Source organism: Phocoena phocoena, chromosome 6 (assembly GCF_963924675.1).
Source record: "Phocoena phocoena chromosome 6, mPhoPho1.1, whole genome shotgun sequence".
NCBI classification, from domain to species: Eukaryota; Metazoa; Chordata; class Mammalia; order Artiodactyla; family Phocoenidae; genus Phocoena; species Phocoena phocoena.
In genome coordinates this window covers 15,317,602-15,343,893 of record NC_089224.1, presented here as the reverse complement: position 1 = coordinate 15,343,893, position 26,292 = coordinate 15,317,602, and the positions used below count along the sequence as shown (strand labels likewise).

Sequence of the window (26,292 nt, the reverse complement as noted above, 5' to 3'; positions counted from 1 at the left end):
ACCCCCTTGTCAGCTGGGGCCCCAACACCGCAAGCCTTTACACACACCAGAGCAGCCCTGAGCCATCCTTGGAGCGTCACTGTGGGGCATGGGGGGGCTTTACCTAGGTCTAGTTCCAGAAGTTGAGAAAAAATAAAAATGTAAGAATTGTTAACGTGATTGCTTCAAAATGGTATGGTCTGCCGCTGGGCACTAGGGGGCGCTGTTCGCTTCCCATTTGAGACCTGGGGCTGCTGAAGACGCTCTCCTCACTCTAGTTGACTGGGCTTGAGGATCCAGCTGGGCCTCGAAGGCATTTTTGCGCAGAGCCTGCCCGGCTTGGGGGTGTAGGTTACACCTGTTGTGTGACACCTGCCCAGTCTCCCCCAGAGCAGCTGTGGGCTATTGGCAGTGCTGCAGGCACCCCCCCCCCCCTTTGGACTGGTCCCAGTGTTACCAGTGGTGTGGGTTACACGGTGTGTGTGTGGGGGGGTCTTTGTGGAAATAAACATGAACAAGCCAAGAGGCGAAATCTGAAATGCCCACTGAGTTCTCTCCCCTCACTGGAACGGCGGGGAGGGCAGCTTTGTGCGGACAAGGTCCCAGCACACTCACCTTTCCGGTTTGGGCGGAGTTGGTGCCGAGTGGTCCTGCCGGGCGCTCTGAGGTCATCGTGGACCCCTCGATTTGCTGGGCCACAGCGTGCTGTGACACAAGAGGGAGCTCCGCGCCTGGGGGGAGAGTGGCTGGCTCGGGGTCCACCCTCACTGCACCCCGGGGACCCATGATCTACTTGACTCCCCCTCCCCCAGAACCTGAGCCTTAAGTCTAGGTGTCCCATCTGGTCCTCACACAACCACTGTGCCCTTGACATATTTCACTAAAAAACAAGAGCTGAAGAAAGGCTGAGGCCTGTGTTTCTGTTGATTTTCCTGACCTCCTTAGACCACGGCTCTCGGCAGGAGTTGCCCTTCCTCTGTGGTGTGCGTTGAATGAGGGCCCTGTGGCCACGCCGGACGGGAGGGGCCCAGGAACTCAACGTCCCTGCAGGAGAACACATGTAAGGGTGCCAAGCTCCCTGACTGCCGACTAGGGAAAGGAGCTCTGCTGCTCAGGGGCTGCGTGCAGAGGCCCAAATGAGACACACATGCAGGTCATAAATCCTTTATTCCAAGTTTCAAGTATGTGTAAGTGTCTGTGGTGACACATGGCGATCGGTAAGTGTCCTCATCACCCAGGACCCTGGTTATAGCACCGTTGAATCAGTTAACAGAACTGGAAGGACAGAAAGAGAAGTCACTTACACAGGCGGGCTGCTTTTCTTCTGAGCTATACTTTCAAAGGCCCAGATGCCCAATATGAAATGCCACTAAATTTGTGTTTCAAAGTCTGTGAAAATAGAATATAATAATAGTATCTTGAAAAATAAGAGGACACGGGGGTGTGTGGGGGAGAGAAGTACCAGCTCTGAGCTCACTGAATCAGAAGACGTGTGGCAGCATTATTTATATGTGTGGATAGAATAGAGTAGAGGCAGTTTGTTTAACTGGAAGAGAAGTCTAGATACTCCAGTTGGCTGGAAACGACCTAAGAGGAGGAGAAATGGGATTCATCCAGACCTCCTCCGTTTGATCACTCACGTTGCCAGCATGTAACTTGAGAAGAAAATGGCCCCGTGTTATCTGTGGTGAGCCAGGCAGGTGGTGAGACTCGGAGTGGACTGTGCTTAGGATGGGACCAGCTGGTGACAACCTGTGCGCTGGGGTCCTGGACAGGACGGCTCTCCATTGGCACTGCTCCCACAGCCCCGTGGACAAGCCCCAGCCCCAGAGGCCTTCCCAGCCTGCAGGTGTCAGGAACACGCCTTCCTCGCCTTCCTCCTGAGCCTGGCCGGGGCTGCAGGGGGGTCGAGACAGGCGGGCCGGGCTGGATGAAGGGGAGCAGGGCGAGGCTGTCGGTCGTTGGGGAAGATGCGCTGTGGCCCAAAGGCAGGCGGCGACCATGTCACTGCTTTACCGCGTGGAGAGCTGGTTATTTATAAGTCCACTGAAGTGTTCAAACTTTTTTTCTGTCTCTTCACTGAAGGAACCACCTGAGGGGTGGGCATCAGGGAGACAAGAGTTTGGCAAACCGGATGCACAGGTCACAGGGTCCCTGGAGCCACCACCCTCCTCGGGCGGCCACCTCTATGTGACAGCCCCAGGGCAGCGACAGGTGCTGGCCATCTCTAGGGCCAGGCCCACGTCAGCTGCTCTGTCAAAGTCGAGTGAAGGAGCGACGAAATCTAGTGCTTTTCGTTTTCTCCTCCACCGAGAGCGAGGCCATCACTTTTCCCGCTCAGCCTCCCCTTTTGGAACCCAGGTTGTATAACGCGAGGAAAAGCTTCTTTACTGGCAACCAGAAGCCACAGTGGTTGACTAGCTTCTAGCTCTCGACAGGAAAACGATACAGAGCCTGCAAATTGCTGACGCCCCCATTTTTGAGGTCTCATGCGTAATGAGGGGGTGGCCTCAGCTCCAGCCCTGAAATAGCTTTGGGGTCTCTGCTGGGCCGGCCCGGTTTCTGCCCCGTCCTTTCTCCTTAGCCAGAGCTGGCTATGAAAACCCGGTCTCCAATCCAGGCCTGTGGTGTCTACAGCGTCCTTCCTGCGTGTGGAAACGCGAGGCTGGCCCCATTCCCTGAAGTCCTCACCCAAGTTAGGAAGCTGCTCTGGCTCCTGGAGAAAGCGGGGCAGCTCTTGCCTGTCTCCTGGAGTTGGGCTGCGGCGTGGGGGCACCTGGCAGGCCTGAGGCACTGTGCTCCCCAGGAGGGCCCAGGGGCCTTACCTATGTGGCAGTTGTACATCCAGATGCGGTGGCCGTCGTAGCGGGTCCTGCATTTCATGACGTTATTGGTGTAGTCAGACTCCGCCACCTCGTAGTTGGGGTTGATGACGACCTGGGGGAGAGTCTGGTTGGAGGGGGTCCCGCCCCGGCCACCCTCCGTCCCAGGCCCAGCTGAGATGCTGAGACCAGGCCTGCCCCCAGAGCCGGGCTGGCCTCACGGAAGGGAGCAAGCATGGCCGGTGCTGTGTTCCAGGAGCAGCCCGGTGGGCGCAGAGCTGGTCGGAGATGAGGTCGGGGGGGTGCAGAGGAGGGTGAGGCCTGGAGGAGTGAGACCTCCGCGCACCTCTGTCTGTCTCGGTGTAATTCACACACACACACATGCTCTTCATGGCCAGTAAGCGTAAGAGCGCGCACACACAAACACACACACACACACACACACACACACACACACACACACAGTCGTACCCCCTCCTGGGTGCGCTGGGAGGTCTGGTACAGTGGCAGGAGCTGGGGCCTGGGGAGGCCACGGAACGGCTGTTGAAGGCGCCAGAAGGGAGCCGGGGAGTAGGATGTGCTGGGAGGGGTGGGGGCAAGGCCCGGGCACTGTGGGGAGTTGGAGGGGGGCTGCCCTGGGTGCTGGAGACGACACTGCTCCCGGCGGTGTGACATTGGACGTGTCCCTTCTGCTCTCCAGGCCTCGGTTTGCTCTAGGGGATCCCCAAGCCCTTCCCGCTCACCAGTGCAGGGCCTGGGCTCTCGGGGAGACTGGGCCTGCCTTGTCCCCCTTCCTCTGCATCATCCTAGGAAAGAGGGCACAGCCCAAAGGAGCAGGGGCAGGAAGACCGTCATTTTGAGGGGGCTTCTGAGAGCGGACAGAAAAGGGGGATTTGAGGTGAGGAACCCAGAGGAGAAAGGGGAGGGAGGGGGAGGGGGAGGGACAGAAGCTGAGCCTGGGGCTGTGGGCGAAGGTATGGAGGACACAAAGGAGGCTTTTCCCAAGGGCCCTGCCACATATGGAAGGGCTGAGAGCCCAGGGAGACAAGGGGGGCAGTGCTGCCCTAGGTCAGTGTGATGGGGGAGGGGTAGCCTGCTAGTTAAGGCACATTCTGTAGGTTTGGGGCCCTCAGGACCTTTCCCTCCCAGAAGGGCCTGGGTGTGACCCTTTAGTAGGCTGGTTGGGCCCTGCCAGAGCTGCTGTGGGAAACGGGCCAGTGGGAGTCCCCAGCCCTGCATCCTGGCCAGTGCAGGCCATGCTGGGGGCCCTAGGCTACCACCGTGACTCTGTGTCTCTAGGTAAGGCTGGTCAATGTCCCGCCCTGGGGTGACCTTACTTTTCTTTGATCTCTTTTCTACCCGACAACCTTAGCTGTCCCCTGCCCCAGCCCATGCATGGCTCATAGTCCAGGACGGACAAACCCCCTGCACCAAGGCCCGGGCAGCCCCTTGCCCATGGACAGCCGTACCCTGAGGGAACCCACCCAGGTGTCCCTGTGGGGTGACCATGTGGGTAGTAGGGGCTATCAGGGCCTGCTTGACCCACTTGGGTGCAGGGGTGCGGACTGAGAAAATGGTCTCCACAGTCCCATCAGACTCTCAGATATATGGTTTCCAATCTCGTGGGGATCACTGGCTTTAGTTCCTTAGACAAAGGACCGGCTGTGGTTTACAACAGCGAAGATGTGGAAGCAACCTAAGTGTTCATCAACAGGTGACTGGATAGAGATGTGGTACGTGTATACACAATGGAACACTACACGGCCAGAAAAAAGAATGAAATCTTGCAACTTTCAACAACATGGATGGACCTGGTGGGTGTTACACTTAGTGAAATAAGTCAGAGAAAGAAAAATACTGCATGTTATCACTTATATGTAGAATCTAAAAAAATAAAACAAACTAGTGAACATAACAAAAAAGAAAGACTCACAGATACAGAGAGCAAGCTAATGGTTACCAGTGGGGAGAGGGAAGGGGCAAGGTAGGGGTACAAACTACTATGTATGAAATAAATAAGCTACAAGGAAGGATACATTGTACAGCACGGGGAATCGAGCCAATATTTTCTAATAACTATAAATGGAGTATAAGCTAGAAAAATACTGAATCACTATGTTGGACACCTGAAACTAATGTAATACGGTAAATCAACGATACCTCAATTTTTTTAAACTTGAAAAAAAAAAAACCCGACAAACGAAAAATAAAGTGGCAGTGGCAGTGGCAACCTTATATTGAAAAAAAAAAAAAGATCTGTTGTGGATCTAGGAACCTAGTAAAGCACTGAGCCCTGCCTCTGAGCCTCTGTGCACAGGCCCCTCCGGATGGAACGCCACCTCCTCCCCGGCCTGGCTTTCTCCTGCCGGAGCAGCATTACTGGTGCCTGCACTTGGGTCCACGTGGGAATGGAGAGAACCGGTGACTCAGGCCGGGGCTCTCACACAGCTAAAGCTCCACATCTATCACAAGGGACAGTCTTTTCCATGAACATGCCCCTAATTTGCTACTTGTATAGTTTAGGAGTCGAGAACACAGAATATGGAGTCATGTGACCTGGGTTGGCCTGGCTGTGAAATGCGGGTAATGGTAACACTCATCCCTGGGGGATTACATGAGACCAGGGGTTCACAGGGTGTAGGCAGGTTCTGGCCCATCACCGATCTTCAAGGAGCCGCAGTTATTAAATAGACATTGTCAGAATACACGATGCTACACGTCCCCCAGGCAAAGGGACAGCAGACCTCAAGCGTACACCACCACGCATGGAGTACGTGCACAGACACAGATATTCAATTTTTTAAATAGCACTCTGCTCTTCGGTCGGTCCTCTCCAAGTCTGCGGTTCTGGGCTTGTGGGTGGAAAAACGCTTGGCTGTCTGATTTTCAGTCTCTGAAAGTGACCAGGGAAACTTTCAAAACCCCTCTGTGGTCACTTCCCTGCAGGTGTTGGTTCCTCCCAGGACTGTCTATAGGGTGGGGACCGTGACTGGGCCCTGCGCTGGCTGAATGCCCCCTTAGGAAAGCTTTCAACACAGCTTTCTGGTCGCCCACTTGCCACCCAACCATCAAGCTTGAAAGCAAGACGGGTGGGGATGTGGGAAAAATGAGAAGGCGAAACGAAGCCTCCACAGGCAGGAGTGCATCTGTGCCCCAGAAGGGGAGATGGTGGGGATACAGTGCCCCTTGGCCCCTCCACCAGTCAGGGCCCTGGCTGGAGCCTGCAGCTATTTGCGGGAAGGTGGGAGGCCAAGCCATCTTAGTTCCTCCTCAGGGCGGGCCTTCCCCCTGGACAGCGCATGTGGAAGTCCTGGGACAGTCACTGGAAAGGCTGTCTCTAGTCCCTAACAGCCTACCATTATAGATTCATTTCTTTGCATTGAAAATTGCCCCCTCTGCAGATCCCCTTCTATGGGGCAAACGTTTCTGGGAGAGGCAAGTCGCAAACACTTGGGAGTGAATGGCTCTTTGTGCGACTGCTTTTAGCCTTAACAGCACAGAGCAAGGCATGGTGAGGGCACTGGGAGAGATGGGGTGGAGGTGAAAGTACAGCTCCAAAGGACATAAGAGGTGTAGGTCGCCTTAGAGTCTGTGCACAAATTCCCGGCCTGAGGACCAAATCTGGCCTTCAGATGCATCTTGATTTGCAAGCACCAGGTGTCAACCGAATTGATGTCTCAGGAGGTCTGCAGTTCCCCACGGGCCTGCGTGTCTCACATACCTAGGTTACCTGGGGGACAGCGACAGCCTCCGGGCGTAGGACTCTGCACTTTAGATGGCCTGGCCTCCATGCGTTTTCTGCCTTCTGCACCATCAGAAGGAGGCTACCCACCCACTTGCTAAGGCAGAGACACCTCCTCCCATCAGCGGGGGCCTGGAGCCCCTTCTCATGCCCCTCACCTGGAACAGGTAGTCTCCAGGGGGCACGTCGGTGATGTCGACCCACTGGCAGTCGATATCATGGCGGTACATGTCCCAGCAGCCCATGGTGATGCCCTGCTCGCCGAAGTTGGCACACTCATAACTCTTCTGGATGTCTGAAGGCAGGGGCAGAGGGAAGCCCAGTCAACACGCACCCATGACCCCTCTGCCGGAAGAGGCTTCCTCTGCCATCTGTGCCACCCTGTCCACAAAGGGCCCCGAGCATCCCCAGACCCCACCCTCGGCATCTCTCTGTTCTCCCAGGCCGACAACCCTGGCTTCACCTGGGCTCGGCAGCCCATCCCTTCCGTGCTCTCCTTTTGATGGAATCCCTCCCTCTTTCCCTACCCACAACCCACTGCTCCCTCCTCCACGAAGCCTTCCCTGGGCACTTGGCCCACCTTGGCCTCTCCAAGGAATATCAGCCTAGGCATGAAGCGTGTGCTTATCTGGGTAAGTTTTTGGTGTTTATCGTTGAGCTTGATGCTGGGGTCATCTTGTCTCCCTCTGGGGAATCTGCACTTGGATGTGGACTCAGGTCTGCCTTGTTTCTCTGACCCTTCCTGGGTCAGTCCATTGTCTGGCATATGGTAGGTGCTCAAAACCCATCTGCTGTGTGATTTCCTGGTATGTCAGGGGCCACGTCAACCACTGACAATTCGCACCCATTTATCGAGAGGCTGCCTCATCTGGGCGCTACTCTAAGCTCCGGCCATGCTGACAAGGGTCATCGAGTCTCCCCTGGGAGAGCCTGGTCAGGCCAGGATGGCAGGTGCGCGCACAGGTGGTCACGGTGCAGGCGTGGCAGCTGACTAGGGGTGTAAGTGCGGTGCTGCTTCTGCCTGGGGCAGTCGAGAGGGTCTGGGAACCGCAGAGCGAGGGTTTAACTTGAACCTGGAGGTAAGAACCAGTGTGGCGGGGCACTTGTGTTGGGACCCAGGGAGAAAAGGCTGTAGCAGCCAGAGTGGGAGGGGACTGCGTGTCAGGTTCAAGGGTTTGGGCCTTACCCGGGCGGCCACGTGGACCCACCAGTGCCCGTCAGTATAACTCTGGGGACCCAGGTGCCTTTATAGCCAGGCTTTGCCTAACCCCCCAGCCCCAGGCTACAGTCACGGGATCCCCAGTGAGGAAGGTCGCGGGGAGAGTCAGCAGTGGCCAGGGTGACACAGAGACCTGCGCCCGGCCTCGGCTTCCAGCCGGGTGAGTGCACACGGGAGCACGTGAGTCCCTCCGAAGCTTCCCAGCACCACCTTGCCCCGCCAGAGATACCTCCTTCACATTCTGTGTCCTCCAAGCAGAAGCTGGCCTTGTGGCCCTCTGCCACCTTGGTACCATTGAGGTTTAGCAGGTCGTAGTGGGTGAACACCTCCATGCTGTGGTAGTGCCTGGGGGCGAGAGAGGGGGCCTGGATGTCAGTCTCTGGAGTGACGGCCGCCTGCAAGCGATGGCCCAGCTGACGATTTCCCACTGGGGACACCATGAGCAGAGCAGTGTGGTCCAAAGTGGCGGCCAGTGGGAGAGGAGTGGGCGGCAACAGGGCATTAGGAAAGGGGGATAGAGCTAATAACCATGGTGCCTCCCCAGGCCTCAGTTCTCTCATCACCTAAGTGGGAACAATGACGCACGTAATGCACAGGATGTTGTGGAGAATAGTAAGATAAACTGATGAGGAGAGGGCCTGGCATCAATAATAAGCTCAATAAATTAGGACATTTTTAGTAAGTGTGTGTAACATCTTCCTGGGTGCTAAAGTGGCTATCACAGCCCACGCCTACTTGAGACATTTCCTGCAGACAAATGCAAGTCACTCTTCCATGTCTTTTGAAAACTTTTAAGGTGGGAGTGTGGTCGGGAGGGAGGGAGGGAGGGAGACTGCAGAGGGGGAGGAGGGGTGGGAAGGGCAGGTGCTGATGAGTGGGACCCACGCGTGTCCTGAACCAGGTGACGGAGGCAGAAGTCTGTGCTCCTGGCATCGAGTAAATAAAAAAGGAGGCGAAAAGAGGGCTCTTAGGCCCTGTGGGAGGGAGAGGATGGCAGGCACATCCTGCGGGCCCTGGAAAGGAGTAGAAGGGGAGAGAGTTTGTACACCCCCGTGGCTCTTCCCTCGCCTGAGTGTTTACCTACTGGTGTGCCATCCGGTCACTTGGGAGGAATTGAGAACAGATGCAGATCCTTGGAAAGGCCTGTGTTTGGCGCAGAATAAACAAGGGAAACAGCTGCTGCATGTTGCCCTGGGGCCTTCCTAAAGCTCTCGGTGGCCAGGCCCGTCCCAAGCTGCTACACATGTATCACAAGCGGCTGCAAGGCACTTATCTCTGTCATGACAGGGACATTTGGGAAATGGGGAAAAACTGAGGAACAAGGTACCATTGGGGAACAGAATCACATGTTTCATTTCCATGCGAGCTGAGTTCCCTCTGCAGGAGAGAGGGGACGATAGCATGATCCCCCATCAGGGGTTCTGTAAGGATGCAGTAGGAGAGATCACAGAAATACCTAACATGGGGCTTGGAACAGAGCAGCGCTTAGTACCTGTCAACTCTCTGCTTACTGCTACTACTCCCAGGAGTGATGGAGTCGTGTTTAATTACTGCCACCACCATGACCATTGCTACGATTATCCCCAGGCCCGGACAGCAGCTTCCCCGCCTCCCGGGCCTCAGGTGGTTGGCTTCAGGCTCCCCCCGCTGGATCGGGAGCAGAGGACAGGGGGAAGAGGGGAATTAAAAGGACAGGTTTTCAGGGGCTTCCCTGGTGGCGCAGTGGTTGAGAGTCCGCCTGCCGATGCAGGGGACACGGGTTCGTGCCCCGGTCCGGGAAGATCCCACATGCCGCAGAGCGGCTGGGCACGTGAGCTGTGGCCGCTGAGCCTGCGCGTCCGGAGCCTGTGCTCCGCAACGGGAGAGGCCACAGCAGTGGCCGCAGGAAAAAAAAAAAAAAAGAACAGGTTTTCAGAGAGGAAATCAGAGGCTCTTTTCCCTTCTTCCTGTGCTGGGCTTGTGCTAAAAAAAATGTCAGAAGTTCCTAAGTTGGGCTTTTGCCAGGTCACTCATGTTTCTGGGTAAAAGAATGCTGAGCCAGGGGCCCACAGGGAACAGTCACAAGGATGCATTTTGTGGCAGTTGAAGGGATGACTTTGAAAGAGTCTATTTTGGCTTCTTGGAGCAAGGTGAGACATGAGGTCTGACTCATCGCCTAAAACACGTCTGCCTCTTTCAGAGACGCGTTTATGTTGTCATGTTTACCGGCTGGAAAGACTGAAGAGGAATAGGTTTATGTTCCGTTGTCTAAACAAAATTCAGACAGAGTCCACAGATGGACTCTTGTAAGGCTGACCTCCTCCCGCTCCCCTGGCTTCCTGCAGACTCGATTTAAGAGTCGTCTTCCTCAGCTCCTCAGTTTTTCCCCTGTGGATATTAGGAGGGAAGCAGCTGGTTTGGAGCCTCCCGCTGCTAGCTAGCTGAGGTCCGGGAGCCTCTGTGCTTTACTGCTGGGGCAAACGTGGACATCAGCCCCGGGGCCACGTTTCCCTCCCAGCTGGTTGGCTGTGGAGCCCAGGGGCACCCACCTTCCACCACCCACACACACATCCCAGGGGGTATGGATCGTGGCTGCTGGGAAGGCCCCTGGTGATCAGGGGAAATTTCCTCTTTTCAGGCTGAGTGTCCTGAACTTTGGAAGTCTAAGAGGGGGCCAGATCCATGGGATAAAGATAAGGAAACTCAGATTTGCAAAGAAATTCCAGAAGTCTAAGGAGGGAGAGAATACCTGACACTAGAGGGAGGTCATTGTAATCTGGATGAGAGGAAGGACAGCTTTCTACCGTGAGACCCCAGATCACAGTATTCTAGGACACGGTACTAGCCGAGGCAGGAGGTGCTGGGTGAACATGTGGATGACAAAGCTAGTCCAGAACAAGAAGGGAGGTTTGGGTATATTCTGTTACCCTAGGTCATCTCGGGCCCAAATAAAACTTTCGACCTGAGCATCAGTGTGTGTTGTAGAGATGTTTCACTCTTTTTCGTTTCCCACACCAGCCACGAGTCTTCCGGTGCCTCCAGGATGGAGAGTCCTGGCCGGCACTCAGTCGTGGTTGGGAAAAGGCTCCCATCCCCATTTCAGAGAAATCTTGGGGTGTGTTCCAGCCTCAGGGAGTGCGGCCACAAAGGGCAGGGTCCCTTCTGCTTGCTCTGCCCCGCCCTCCTCATGTGCTAGGCAGCCCCCGGCTGGAACAAAGCCCCACGGATAGAATGAGGGCCTAAAATTGGCTCAGTGGCCGCACTGAATCTGTGGGGCTCTGACCTGATACGGGGGCTTCTCCGCACATGGTAGGGGGTGGGGCGGAATGAAGGAAAGTCCCCCCTTTGTACCCGGGCCATCCCTGACCAGAGGGCTGGCACCTGTGCTGGCTGTCACCTCCCTGCCACTCCAGCTCCCGGCTCCTCTCCCGGGCTTCCCCAAGATGTGAGGGGCAGGGAGACGGAGCCCTGGGACGGAGCAGGGGCTGAGAGCCAGGAGACGCCGGGTTGCTCTGTGCCCAGCTGTCAAAGCTGTGACATCGTGCGCCAGGGGAGCAGGTGTGGTCCCACTCCCTGGGACACAAGAAGCAGGACGGGGACCCCCATCCCGGGCCCAGAAGGGAGAGAATACCTGACACTAGAGGGCTTGTGCTAAAAAAAAAATCATCAACCAAGGGCCATGTATATGAGAGAGAATGGTGCAGGGCATTTCCCTCTAGGTCTGGCTGGGGAGGAGACTCCTAAGGGGGCCATTCTTTGTTTCATCTTAGGGCTTTCAAAGAGCATAGCTCTGTTCCTCATCATAGTCTCAAGTAAACCGGGAGCTATAGTTATCCCCATACACACTACTCCGAGCCAGGCTTCTTAATTCTGGCTCCACAGATGGGCTTCAGCATCTGTAAATCTGCTGAAATAGGACATTAAATCGAGAAATAATTTTTTTGAGTGGAGGACGGGCCAGCTTTCATCACACTCCCAAAGGGACCCAACGGAGATTCGGGCCAGGATTCCTGTTGAAAGGTCCTCCCACAGAGCCTGGAGAATGCCCCTGGAGCTCTGGAGGCCAGGGGTGGAGAGTTTCTTATACCCTCTGGGGTCCTTATGGTCAGAGGTTCTCAGCCATGGTCCAGGAGGTCCAGGCCTGAAGGAACATATGCTTAGCCAGTATGTTCTTTCCCACCCGTCCCTCCCAAACCATTGATTGCAACATCTATAAACAAAGAAAGAAAATAGAAAACAGGAAAAGCTGGGGTAGGGGTGGGGAGGACGGGGTCAGGGTTCCTGGAGCACCAGATGAGAAGAAACACTTCCATGATGTCGCCACGTGTATTCTTAGGGAAAAGACCATTCCTTGGAGGGCAAGCCTAGGTCACAGGGAGACTCCTACCGTGTGATGTCTGGATGGAGTGCCACATGCAGGGCAGAGATGCAATTACCCTCTACTTGTAGGCCCACAGGGCAGCACTTCCGCCATGTATTCTCTGAAGGAAATCAGGCACCCATATGTCATGGCTTCAATTTTACTCTCTGACTTTCTCCCTGCAGAAGACCTCCATGCTTCTATATAAAGACCAAAACTTTTTTGGCTAATTAGGACTTTTAGGACATACGGATAGTAATTACAGTTGACCTTTGAACAATGCCGAGGTTAGGGGCACGGGACCCCGAGAAGTTGAAAATCCAAGTACTGCTATCACTGCCTCAGAAACAAAGGAGTTGATAAATGACTCACCCGAGGGCAGGAAGCTGAAACCATTTGGATAGATTCGGGACTCAAGCTCTAATTCTTTTGATTCCACCTATTGTAATCTCTAATCAGACATAAACTTTTCCCCACACTGAGTTAATTTAAAAGCTGTATAGGGCTTCCCTGGTGGCGCAGTGGTTAAGAAACTGCTTGCCAACTCAGGGGACACGGGTTCGAGCCCAGTTCGGGAAGATCCCACATGTCGTGAAGCAACTAAACCCGTGTGCCACAACTACTGAGCTTGTGCTCTAGAGCCCGTGAGCCACAACTACTGAGCCCGCGTGCCACAACTACTGAAGCCCGCGCGCCTAGAGTCAGTGCTCTGCAATAAGAGAAGCCACCGCACTGAGAAGCCCGCGCACCGCAACGAAGAGTAGCCCCTGCTCGCCCCAACTACAGAAAGCCCGTGTGCAGCAACCAAGACCCAACGCAGCCAAAAATAAATAAATTAAACAAATTTTTTTAAAAAGCTGTATAACGAAAATGCATATAGTGAGGTGCAATATGTATTGAAAACAATCCACGTATAAGTGGACCCATGCAGTTCAAACCCGTGTTGTTCAAGGGTCAACTATAAAGGAATATCAGCTCCCCTGAGTTCTACCATACTCCTTTTATTTATTTGGCTGTGCCTGGTCTTAGTTGCGGCGTCCGGGATCTTTAGTTGTGACACGCATGTGGGATCTTCCCCGACCAGGGATTGAACCCGGGCCCCCAGCATTGGGAGCACAGAGTCTTGGCCACTGGACCACCAGGGAAGCCCTCCACAGTCCTTTCTTTTGAAATGGGTTAAACAACTCTATCCCCAAACAGATTCGAATGTGACTAGGCCGTCAGTTATGACATGAAAAAGCCGCACAACACAGATTTCTGATGAAGATTGGGCGGAGGTACCAGGCAGAACGCAGGCTTGGGAGTCAGAGAGGCCCCGAGTCGGGGTCCCTGCTCCACGACTTCACCTGGCGCTAGTCCCATGAACGCAGAGCCGCCGTTTCCAGACTCAGGAAAACGAGGGTTCCCTGCTCTGGCACTTAGAAGGGGCTCAGTAGATGTTAGTTCATATGTCCCTAACTGTGATCATCACGTCTTAGAGCCTGGTGGTCAGCCAGACTGGGGCCTCTCGGACTGCTGTGCACACAGTCCCCTGGTGACCTGTTAACACGCAGATTGTGCTGTGAATCTGCCAAGGACACTGGATTCAGCACTGACTGCAGAGGCTGCCAGCCCTCGGGCCCTGCTCTGAGAAGCAGGGACCTGGTGCAAAAGCTCCTGATTCTGAGCCTAGAGACCACACTCCCCGTGCCCGAGTCTGTGGCCCCTCACGGTGGGGGGCAGGGCGTGGCTGCCGGGTTGAATGGCAGGGGTCTCCCTCCCTTCATTTTCAAAACTGTACTCACTCTGCTCCCTCCACCTGCCCAGCTCAGGTCTGAGCAGGAAAATGAGAACCATCACTGGCAGCCGGTTCAGGATTAGGGTAGGAATCAAGGCAAAGGGACAGAAAGAAGGGGGAAGGCGGGGAGATGAACAGGGAGGCTTCTGTTGGCTCCAGCTAGGGCTGCCTCTGGGATTGCACTCTGTTCTTGTCCGTGATTTATATAGCACTGGGAACAGAGCCACAGACCGAGGGCTGGAAGGGGTATTAGCAGTCCCGGCTGACGTGGCCCAGCTGGCCTGACATCATGCAACTGGTTAGAGGTACAGCTGGGTCGAGAGACCAGGCCTCATGACTCCTGGCCTAGAACTCCTGTCTCCACACCCACCACCTTCGTAGAGATGTTTAAAACTTATACTGGGGCTTCCCTGGTGGCGCAGTGGTTGAGAGTCCGCCTGCCGATGCAGGGGACACGGGTTCGTGCCCTGGTCCGGGAAGATCCCGCATGCCGTGGAGCGGCTGGGCCCGTGAGCCATGGCCGCCGAGCCTGCGCGTCCGGAGCCTGTGCTCCGCAACGGGAGAGGCCACAACAGTGAGAGGCCCGCATACCACAAAAAAAAAAAAAAAAAAAAAAAAAAACTTATACTGGTACTTAAAATACATTCCTAAACGAATTCAGAATCCAACAACTGCAAAACACCAAGCACCCTGCAGAGCGCGAACTGGCTGTGGACACACTTGAAAACTGTCGACTGAGGGTCAATGGAAGGGCACGGGGTTCTCAAAACAAAGTTTGTCTCCAAACGGTAAAGACTTTGGAGCCAAGAGAGAGAGCGGACTCGGGGAAGAGGAGGTGGGCCAGGGCCCCCTGGGAAGAGAGAATGGCCTCTGCAAATGTGGGAGGCCAGTGAGCCATCCCTCCAGCTGAGGAGAACCCCACCCCCGGGACCGTGTGGCCTCTCGGCTATCCCTAAGTGACCCTGTGATTCTGAACCCCATCTGGGTGCCTCGGGCTGGCGCAGCCTATGGCGCTGGCAGGGAGGGTTCACCTGTGGCAGTCATGCCAGATCCACGCGTGGCGGCCGTTCTTGGGTCGGAAGTCAGACTGGCCATTGTTGTGGATCTGGGAGGAGAAGCGCAAGAGCCGCCGGTAGCCCGTGGTGGGGTTGGTGCTGGCAGCCGAGGCCGCGAGGCAGTTCTCCTCCATGGCGCACTGAAGCATGAACATGGGTCGGTCCTCCAGGTAGGTGCTCTGCTGTACCATCTCTGCGCTGAGGACCAGGTCGGGGGCGGCTGGGGAGGCAGACACAGGGTTCAGACAAGGCCAGAGACCCCTCCCCCCTTCCTGAGGAGGTTCCTTCTGATTCCTGAACCGGCACTAGCCTCCATCTCTGCCGAGCCCCACCGTCTAGAACTGGCTCCTGGTGTCCCCCCTCCAGGTCACCTTCCTTGTGGATCGCTGCCCCCAGTTCCTCTCCCCCTTCTCTGAGAGTCGTCCTGGACGCCTCTGCAGGTCCCAGTGCTTGTACGCAAAATATTGACGGTTGTTCAACGTGGGTAATGGGTGCACGAGGCTTCGTTATATTATTTTCTCTCCTTTTGAGTGGCTTGAGATTTTCCATAATAAAAAGCATACAAAAACAATGAAATTGTGCTACGCAGAGAGAGAACACTCTTAATACCTTGGTCTGATCCTTCTGGGAATGATACAAATGTATTTTCCACCATGTGTAATATTGTATGTAGATTTATAGTCTGCTCATACTGTTTCCCTTAAAGCATAACTTGACATATTCCTTTGTTAATAAACATCCATTTCATGGCTCCATAATATTTAATTCATAACCCTATCCCATACTTTTAGATACAAGGGTTGCCTGGAACCTTTCAGTTAAAGATGAAGCTGTGATAAATATCCTGTAGTAAATCTGTGTATGTAACTTTATGTCTTTAGAATATATTTCTATAAATGAAACTGCTGGGGGGCAGGGTTGCATACTTTCAAGGCTCCGAGGTATATCAGGTTCTACCAGTTTCCACTCGCACTCGTTGCTCTACATGAGCGTTCTCCCCCAGGTACCTCTTTTAAAACAAGCTTGGGGACTTCCCTGGTGGCGCAGTGGTTAAGAATCCACCTGCCAATGCAGGGGACACGGGTTTGATTCCTGGTCTGGGAAGATCCCACACACCGCAGAGCAACTAAGCCCGTGTGCCACAACTACTGAGCCTGAGCTCTAGAGCCTGCGAGCCACAACTACTGAGACGGTGCGCCACAACTACTGAAGCCCGCGCGCCTAGAGCCTGTGCTCCGCAACAAGAGAAGCCACTGCAATGAGAAGCCCACGCACCGCAACGAACAGTAGCTGCCGCTCGCCACAACTAGAGAAAGCCCGCATGCAGCAACGAAGACCCAATGCAGCCAAAAATAAATAAATTAAATAAATTAATTAAAAAACAAAATAAAACAAGCCTGACTTACTCAATTAGTGTGTTGCACATAGCAGATGTTAAAGAAAAAATCACCAATGGCTATAGTCTATGTTTGCTAAACAATTGTATTAGAAGGATTAGCTTCTTTACCAAAGGATTAACTAAATTTTTCCTTTAAAAGTGAGACTGTATTGACCAAGGGATTAACTGTAAGTTTCCCTTTAGAAGTGAGATTGCATTGAACATTTCTGGTGTACTTCAATTCACAAAAATGTTGTATGTGAATCATTTACAAGACCCATCCATCTTTTATTTCCTGACAGGTCGCTTGTAAATTTCTGAAGTGGGTGTCATCTGTGAGCTTGGCTGCGCTCAAGTTCACCAATGCCCGGACCACTCCTCGCTTGTCTGCATCTCCTTCCCATGGTCCCCAGGCTGCACATGGAGCCCAGTAGATTTTCAGTGATGGGGCCCCGCCGCCTCTAGAGAGCAAACCTACCTGCAGGGACTGGGTGTGGAACCACAGGGGAGTGAAAGGGCACTCATATGGGATGAGGGGTAGGGAGGCTCCCATATGCTGAGAACGATTTCCTCTTGGAGGGCACAGACCGGGATGCAGCATTGCTGGCACTGAGTGTCCTGGGCACACTTTTTTTTTTTGCGGTACGCGGGCCTCTCCCTGTTGTGGCCTCTCCCGTTGCGGAGCACAGGCTCTGGACGCGCAGGCTCAGCAGCCATGGCTCACGGGCCCAGCCGCTCCGCGGCATGTGGGATCTTCCCGGACCGGGGCACGAACCCGTGACCCCTGCATCGGCAGGCGGACTCTAGGAAAGACTTCCTTGGAGGGAGTTGCATTTTAGTTGTTCCATGGAGGATGAGCAGAGGTTAGAGGGAACTGCTCTAAGATGCTAATCTCAGTAGCACATGCCAGGCCCCTGAGGCATGAAGGAGGACCAAGCCCTGCGTGTACTGAGGAGGGGTGGGCAGGGAAGGCGGCTTGATATGAGGCTGGACAACACGTGCCTGTGCAAGACCCTGCGTTCACTTAAGTCGGTGGGAAAGCTTGCACGGGGCTGGAACATGAGGTAGCACAAGCGGGGGACCAGCACTGACCCTGGCTTCAGGGAAGGGAAGCAATGGGAGGTCCCAGGGAGGAGCCTCTGTGGTAACTCAGTGTAGAGGATGGACAGTGGGATGCAAGAAGGTAAAGGGAGTTGAGAGACTATGGAAAGGTAAAAATCCAGATGGCTCGACTCTGGGGGGTATGATGAGGAAGACAGAGTGATATCAGGGAGAACTTCCAGGTTTAGGATGTAATTGGTTGGATGAGAAAAATTACAAAGGGTTGCCTGAAGAATATACTTTCTCTTTCTGAATAAAGTATTAAGCCAGATCAGTGTTCCTGGCCCCAATAACTTTTGCCCCTCTGCAGGCTCTGACTGATACCTTCAGTCCAAGCTGAGGGGTTCTCTGAGCAATAGCCCCATGAAAGTCAATTTTTGTCTGCCGTGAGGATATGGCGGGCATTGTTGATCTCATAACTCTCAGTCCCATAATGAGAAGTTCCTTTTGATCTCAGTATCTAGAATAGTGGACTTCTCTTTGACTCATGGGTTTGTTTCTATTGCATACTGTGAATTATATTAATGACCAGGTTTCCCTCTTCCCTTTGGCTGCTAGGAAGCTCACTGTATAATTACAATAGTAAATGTATATGAGTCTATAGCAGTAAATGTATAGGACTGTATAGTATATATTTTTTATTAACCTCTCTCGGCACCATTTTGAGCCACTACCTTTTTGCCAATACCTACTTTTTTAAAAATCTGCTTTAATCTTATGCTACCTTGAATTTTATTTAGGTTTACATTAGCTTAATTTCCTTTTGGAAAAAATGATATATTATAAATATAAATAAATCATTAAGCTAGGAAAAGTCTCCTGATGAGGGTGAGACCACTTTGCTTGGATGTTCTCCCCTTGGAGGGCTGTATGGGTGGTCACTTCACTCTCTCCTCTCAGACAGGATGCGACAGCTTATGACGTCTGCCCAGAGGAGCTCGCACTGGAGTTGAGAGTCCTGCCTTACAAGGGTTAGGAGATGCTGAGTGGGTCTAAAAGGGGCTGATGGGAGAAGTGACTGAGTTCAAGTTTAATCTTCTCCCCAGTTCTCTGTGATGGTAAACAACAGTGCATCACTGTTTCTTAAGTGCTTGTGTGTATTTGTTGTCACAACAACAATCTAATTTCCAGTTTCTAGGAAAAACAACAAAGACTGTGGATTACAGCAGTTAACTAACTTGGCCAAGATCAGCTAATAGTGGCAGGCAGGGTCTGGTCTGGAGTTCTCTGGCCAGACTCCAGGCCTCTCCTACCTCCCAGATTCACAAGGGAATCATATGATAAGGCAAGGACGGGGGGATCCAGAGAATAACATGCCTGCAGTGCTGTCAATGGGTCCTCTCAGCATGGAAGGGAACATACTGAGATGGTCATTCTGAATCCTGGCTGGGGTGGGGGAGGGGTGGGATGGGCTTCCCTTCTATATTGTCAAGCTCTCCAGGATTCCCGGGGAGTCACCAGGAGGCTAAATCACCCCCAGGGTGTGAAAACAGGCAGGAAATGATCTTTCTTTTTCTTTTGGCCACACCGCACACAGCATGCGGGATCTTAGTTCCCTGACCAGGGATCGAACCCGTGCCCCTTGCATTGGGAGCATGGAGTCTTAACCACTGAACCGCCAGGGAAGTCCCAGGAAATTATGTGTGGAGCAGGGCGGAAGGAAGGAAGCTGACACTCACCAAGCACTTAGCGTGTGCTTCACCTGTTAACCCAGAAGCATGTTCCCCAGAAGAACAAGTTCTTAGTCACTAAGTTCGCCTAAGGCCACTTAAATAATCTACAGTGACCCGGCCTTTGAACCCAAGGCTCCTAGACTCCCAAGTCCTCCCTCCTGCCTTCCTCTCCACCGTCATCGAGCAAGATTCCAGGTTGCGGGTGTGGGTAGTTCCTCTTGGCCCCGACTCTTCCACTTAACAAGAATCCATCTCTGCTTTCCTCTTTTGCTCGGCTCATAACAGATGGCTCAGAGCCTTGCAAGGAAGAATCAGTGAGACTCTGATCCCCTACTGGAGCCTGGCAGGGAGGGTGGGCTATGACGCCCAGGAGCTCTCACTTTCTGAGCAGGCAACTCCAGCCCCGTGCTGTACCCCGCCCTCGGGGCAGGCCAAGTCCTCTCCATCGTGGCGGCAGTGCGCCAGGGACAGCTCTGTTCCTGAGCACTTCACTCCGCTCATGACCACCTTGTTGGCGTTGATATTTCCGTGCCAATACCAGGTCTCCTGGATGAATCAACAACAACAACAAAATGGGCAGTACGTCACCTAGAATTGTCATTTTCCCATATTCTATCAAATTTCAGCCTCACAAAAGTCCCAGGCCTTTATGATCCCATTATTCAGATGGAGACAGCCAAGGCACAAAGAGTCACTTACCCAAGTCATGCAGTCTGTTGGTGGCGGTGCGAGTGAGACCCTCACACTGGATTCTGCCCCTCCCCCCTTCTGGAAAGCACAGCTAAGGGTGTGTTCAATGTTGTGTGTCAGGAATGGCAGCTCCTGCTGCCCACTCCCTCTCCCTGAGCCCGGGGCAGACATTACTAATCAATCACAGCACTCTCCTCTAAGCCTGACTGTGCTCTCAGAATCCTTCTCAACACAGCTCCAGGAATACACTGCCAATTGATCAGAATTGGCAGGAGAGAAGAAATCTATTCACATATGTCAATAGTTAGTTCCATGTGCATAAATCTCATTGGTTCTGTTTCTCTAAAGAACCTGACTACACACTCTTATCCTCTAGAGAGAAAACTGGGGCCTCGGGAGGGGATAGGGCTTGCAATCAGGGGCAGATCTGGGACTGATATCAGGGGCAGGCCCGTTCACAGCCTCAGCTGTGAGGCCCAGGTATCTTAGGAACGAGCCGACGGGTATCTTATGACAAGCCCTAGCTTGTCATAAGCAGTATTAGCAGAAACATTACATGGCCCTGCGAAGCCAGGCTCCCAGAGGGCCCCGGGTACCAGAGGCCTGCCCCTTCTGGATGCCCAGCACCTACCCTGGGCCCTGGGCAGCCCCCAGCAGGCAGTCAGGCTCAGCAAGGCTGCCTGAGTTCTCCCACATCCCTTCCTAAGAAACCCCTTCCCCGAGCAGGCCACCTGGGCACAGGGGCTGAAATCAGGGTTAGCAAAGCAGGATGGGGGAGCTTCAGACATTTTCTTGTTCTGGGAGAAGCTGAAGGAGAGTGTTTAGAGCCAGGATATTGAGGACCTGGGACTCTTCATTCCACGTCACGGGGAGGCATAGAAGGGTGGCCGCTTTGCCCCAGATCATTGCGCAGCCGGCTGGTAGGGCTCCGGTTGGGAACAGACCCGGAGCCTCCAGGCTCCTGCTTCTCCGGCCCCCAGCCTCTTTCTGACAATGTTCCCCCATAGGATGGGGTCCAGAAAGCAATGATTTTGTCTTTCTTCTGATAGGGGCAGGAGCTTAACTGCCCTCAGCTGAGTCCTTCTCTGTAAGGAAGGGCCGGTGGGGAGGAGGGTGCAGTGGCTGTGAAAGGGCCCTGGACAAGGCCTGGGGATTTACCAGCCAACCACGGAGAGGATGCCTGGACGTGGACACCGTGGGGAAGCATGTTCCGGGTGAGCTAAGGCGTCTGGGGGGTTGGGCTGGGCGGTCTTCACTGCCCCACAGGACTGAGTGGCTTCCGTCTGCAAAAGGCACATCGGGATGGCCAGGGAGGAGCCCTTGGCACAGTGCGAATCCCAGCACGCAGAGCTGAGACCGTGAAACCAGAGTCCAGAGAGCACGTGACCCACCCAAGGACTCAGGGCTGTGGAGAGCAGCGTGGGAGCCGGGATAAGGCTTTTCCTCAGAGCCCATGGCTGTCTGTCTCCTGGGGCTCATGGAAGACGGGGACTGACGAGAGATGGGCAGGATCAGACTGGATGGAGGGTTCAAGGCCCTCAAGGATTTCTCACCTGGAAGGCGTTGCTGGCAAACCCCAGGCCCAGCTGCCGGCAGACCACCATGGCCTCCACGATGCCCCAGTTCTCGCCGCACACTGTCCCCCACACGAGGGACCCGTTCCTCTCCACCAGCACCTCCACTCGGCCCTCATAGGGGTTTCGGCCCCCGTTCAGGCGCAGCTGTGGAGAGAAAGGAAGGCAAGATCGCCACGAGGGGAAGGCAGGTTGATGGCCCTCTGTACTGCCCTCAGTCCCCATTTCCCCAAGGCAGGGGGTCCTGCCGGCGACACAGATCCCGCAGCATCGCTGACAGCCTACTGTGTGCCGCAGGCATCGTGCCCGGCACGGTCTTCTGTATTCGGTCCCCCTCCCCCACCCCACCGCAGGCATCCTGGGGCCCTAGAAGCCTGTGCACTGAGCCCTCTGGGCAGCACAGCAGAATCTGCTTCTGCTGCCCATGTGCCCACCAGGGGGCGCTGCTCTTAGATCAGACACTTGGAAGGATGCAGCAAAAGGCCTTAAAACGGTAGAATCCGCTGACTCCTTCCTGGACCCTTTTCCCCTCGCCACACCTCCTGCCCCCAGGTTCCAGATCCTGATGCCATCTCCTCCCACAGCGCCCCCTGCTGTCCTCCCCCCGCAGAACTCTCTTCTGAGACCCATACAGCCAGCTGCCTGTACCACCGGGCACCTCGGAGACCCCAGATCTAACTTGTCCTCTTTTCTCTCTCCACCTAAAGCTGTGCTCTACCTCCCCCCCCCCCCCCCGTTCCCTATTTCAGCTAAAGCCACTACCATCTGTCCCAGGGGCAGCACACCGTGTAGCGTGAAAGCAGCCATCACAATATGTAAATGATAGGACACAGCTGTGTGCCCATAAAACCATATATACAAAAATAGGCAGAGGGATGGGTCTGGACTGCAAGCTGTAGTTTGCCGATCCCGAATCTATTCCGTTAGACAAGCCAGAAATCTGGGTGCAATCCTCAGCATCGCCTTCTCTCTCATCCCCCCACATCCCGTCAGAATCTTCCTCCGTAGATTTTATCTCCCAAGTCTCTCTCCGACGTGCCCTCCTCCCTCCAGCTCCATCCATCCTTACCCTCTCGTCCCAGGCACCATCACCTCTCACCTGAACCAGCTCTCCTCACCTCCTGTTGCCTCTCCTCTTGCCTTCACTGACCCATTCTCCACGCAGAGGCCAGAGTGACATTTGAAAAACACCCAAGCGCATTCCTCCCCTAGAACACGTCCATGGTTTCCCATTGCTCCACTACTCCCCTCTTCATCCTAATCACGTGTCTCTCTCCTCCCTGTTCTCCGACCTCCAAGGGCACGGCCTTCTTTCAGTTTCCATGGCTACCTAACTTTCTTGACCATGTCACACAGTAAGTCTCATTTCACACTGAAGCCTATTATATACAGAGGCCCTTCGGCCTGGCTGGTCCCACTCATCTTTCCAATCCTAGACCCAACGGCGCTTCCCTCCGATGGGGGTCGGTGCCCACTTACACAGTCTATCACTCCCTCTACATCTCCTTCCTAGCCTTCTTGACAATTATAGTTAAGCTAATTCACAATTTAATGTCTGTCTCCTCTGCTAGATTTTAAGTGCCAAAGAGCAGAGCTGTATTTGTCTGGTTTACTGGGTGATCAATAACTAAGACAGCACCTCCCACATGTTAGGTGTATGCCAAGACTGTTTTTGGAATGGATGAATACACGATCAGTCTTACGGAGTGAAAACGTGGACCAACTTAAGTGAGCCCAAGCGGGGAGATCTGGAATTTGGGAAAGGGTTCTGAAACTGCAGCCTTTCATCCAGATACCTTACCCTGCTTTCCTTTATGCTTCTAACAATTCATTCCTTTGAGATAAGGTATAACACTTCCAGGAATCCTCAGCTGTTTGTTTGCCCGTCCTTAGCAACAGCACGACACCTCAGTCGACACCTCAGTCACAGGTCGTAATTCTTACGGACTTAGGGGCTGGGAGGGTCACCGAGGTCAGCCGACAAACAGACAAGCCGAGGGCAGACATGATACTCGATCTACCTGCCACGGTTGTCGAGCGGATGCATAAATGAGGTAGTTCATGTAAAGTGCTCAAACAGGGCCTGGCACCAAGTGAGTGCCAAGAACTATGAGACATCCTCACAACAATGATCATCGTTAGGGTGGGAGTCCCAGCAGAAAGCAAGCCTCTCTTCAGGGGAGCTAGAAGAGGTCAGAGCAGGCAGGAAGGGGGCTGGCCTTCGGGAGGATGACATTTGTCTTCCTGGGTGTCTCTGGGCTGAAGGAAACCGCGATGAAGCTGGACACTGGATGTGCATTGTACATCAGCCATGACTAACATATCTTTGGATCTATGTAAAAACACACACAGGTAAGATGGGAAGAGCCATCAAGAAAGTCCTAGAAGAAGGGCTTCCCTGGTGGCGCAGTGGTTGAGAGTCCGCCTGCCGATGCAGGGGACACGGGTTCGTGCCCCGGTCCGGGAGGATCCCACACGCCGCGGAACAGCTGGGCCTGTGAGCCATGGCCACCGAGCCTGCGTGTCTGGAGCCTGTGCTCCGCAACAGAAGAGGCCACAACAGTGAGAGGCCCGCATAAAAAAAAAACAAAAACAAAGGAAGTCCTAGAAGGGCCTGAAGTTCAGCAGGGGGAAAGTCACCCAGCTCCAACATGCAGGGGAAGGCCAGCAGCCCTTGGGCAGGGTGCGCCTTCAACCCATCCGGGATGTCTCTAGAGGTAACTTCAAGCCATCCCCTCTGCTTATTTGAGTCCTAATACAGGCCTGTATTTTACCATATGCTTCCTTTATGTGCTAACTGAACTCTGCCGGTAATGCTGGCACCTTCTGAGAGATGAAATGAATTGTGCGTAGTTCACAGGATCCAGTCATTCATCCGGTATTTATTGAGCATTTACTATATGACAGGCCCAGTGTTCAGTGCTGGGAAATTCACAGGCAGACTTTCAGAGCACTTATCGTGTCTCTAGGGGCCCTGTGCAAGCCCTTTATGGACATTCGGTCCTCACAGCACCCCTAGGAGGCAGCTACCATGTCATCCAAATTTCACAGATGAGAAAGTAGAGTCTCAGATACAGTAAGTGTCTCTTAACCATCTAGAGTCTCAGATACAGTAAGTGTCTCTTAACCATCTAGCGTCTCAGATACAGTAAGTGCCTCTTAACCATCATGCTAGACCACCTCCAAACCATGCATGTAAGCCCCCTTCTCCAGGGATACTTTTGTTCCAAAGCAGGGACCACCAAGCCAGAACTGGGGACCGACTCACAGGATGGAGAATGGAGCACTGCTGCTGGGAGGTTGGGGCTCTGAAGCCTGGGCTTATGTTCTGAGGCTTTTCCTGTCCGCTGGGGTCAGACTGAGCCCTGAGCTTTAGGATACCCACTAAGGCACCTAATTTTGTGCCTTGTGCAAACCATCTCCGGTCGCCTCTGAGTGGCTACAGCCTTGGCAAGGAGCGGTCTGCCAGCCCCCCACGCATGTCCCCTCTCCCCACCCGCCTGGCCCCCTGAGTCTCCGGCCTCCTGGCCCGAGGACACTCTGTGTCCTGGACAGACAGAGAGTGGGGACTGTGATGGCGACCGCAGGCCTCTCCTCTCGGCCTCAGGCTGAGCCCTCTAACAGCTTGTGTCCTGATTTAGGAGCCTTGAGCCTCCCTTCTCTTTGGGAGGTCCAAGTCCTTTCCCCTTTCTAGAATCTCACCGCCGAGCCTGGTGAAGCTGCAGGCCGGCACAGGGATGCACCCTGGGGAGGTGGAGGCCGTGAGTGAGGACCCCTCCCGTGGGCCAGGTTGGCACTGAAGTTCGGAACGCCAGTGGGCGGTGATGATTAAAAGCAGAATGACGATCCGTTCAAGATGTCGGAGTAGAAGGACGTGCTCTCACTCCCTCTCGCGAGAGCACCGCAATCACAGCTAACTGCTGAATAATCATTGAGAGGAAGACACTGGAACTCACCAGAAAAGATACCCCACATCCAAAGACAAAGGAGAAGCCACAGTGAGACGGTAGGAGGGGCGCAATCACAATAAAATCAAATCCCATAACTGCTGTGTGGGTGACACACAAACTGGAGAACAATTCCACAGAAGTCCACCCACTGGAGTGAAGGTTCTGAGCCCCACGTCAGGCTTCCCAACATGGGGGTCCAGCAACGGGAGGAGGAATTCCTAGGGATTCAGACTTCAAAGTCTAGTGGGACTTGATTGCAGGACTTTGACAGGACTGGAGGAAACAGAGACTTCACTCTTGGAGGGCACACACAAAGTAGTGTGTGCATCAGGACCCAGGGGAAGGAGCAGTGACCCCTTGGAGACTGAACCAGACCTACCTGCTAGTGTTGGAGGGTCTCCTACAGAGGCGGTGTGTGGGGGGGTGGCTGTGTCTCACTCTGAGGACAAGGACACTGCCAGCAGAAGATCTGGGAAGTACTCCTTGGCGTGAGTCCTCCCAGAGTCCACCATTAGCCCCACCAAAGAGCTGTGTAGGCTCCAGTGTTGGGTCACCTCAGGCCAAACAACCAACAGGGAGGGAACCCAGCCCCACCCATCAGCAGACAAGTGGATTAAAGTTTTACTGAGCTCTGCCCACCAGAGCAACAGCCAGCTCTACCCACCACCAGTCCCTCCCATCAGGAAACTTGCACAAGCCTCTTAGATAGCCTCATCCACCAGAGGGCAGACAGCAGAAGCAAGAACTACAATCCTGCAGCCTGTGGAACAAAAACCACATTCACAGAAAGATAGACAAGATGAAAAGGCAGAGGGCTATGTACCAGATGAAGGAACAAGATAAAACCCCAGAAAAACAACTAAATGAAGCAGAGACAGGAAACCTTACAGAAAAAGAATTCAGAATAATGGTAGTGAAGATGATCCAGGACCTTGGAAAAAGAGTGGAAGCAAAGATCGAGAAGATGCAAGAAATGTTTAACAAAGACCTAGA

At 53.9% G+C, this 26,292-nt stretch overlaps 1 protein-coding gene across 2 annotated transcripts in view; it reads right to left on the bottom strand.

Moving 5' to 3' along the window:
• Window positions 1-1,127: 1,127 nt before the first annotated feature.
• The window catches only part of LOXL2 (lysyl oxidase like 2), a 102,222-nt gene continuing 77,057 nt past the window's right edge, over window positions 1,128-26,292 (bottom strand). For both annotated transcript variants that reach the window (XM_065879607.1, XM_065879608.1), the window contains 7 exons: window positions 21,329-21,496; window positions 19,466-19,631; window positions 14,910-15,153; window positions 7,992-8,107; window positions 6,702-6,838; window positions 2,805-2,916; window positions 1,128-2,071 (listed from right to left, as the gene is read on the bottom strand). In XM_065879607.1, the coding sequence (XP_065735679.1) occupies window positions 1,992-2,071; window positions 2,805-2,916; window positions 6,702-6,838; window positions 7,992-8,107; window positions 14,910-15,153; window positions 19,466-19,631; window positions 21,329-21,496 (1,023 nt within the window). In that variant the 3' untranslated portion in view covers window positions 1,128-1,991. The remainder of the gene's footprint in view (window positions 2,072-2,804; window positions 2,917-6,701; window positions 6,839-7,991; window positions 8,108-14,909; window positions 15,154-19,465; window positions 19,632-21,328; window positions 21,497-26,292) is intronic.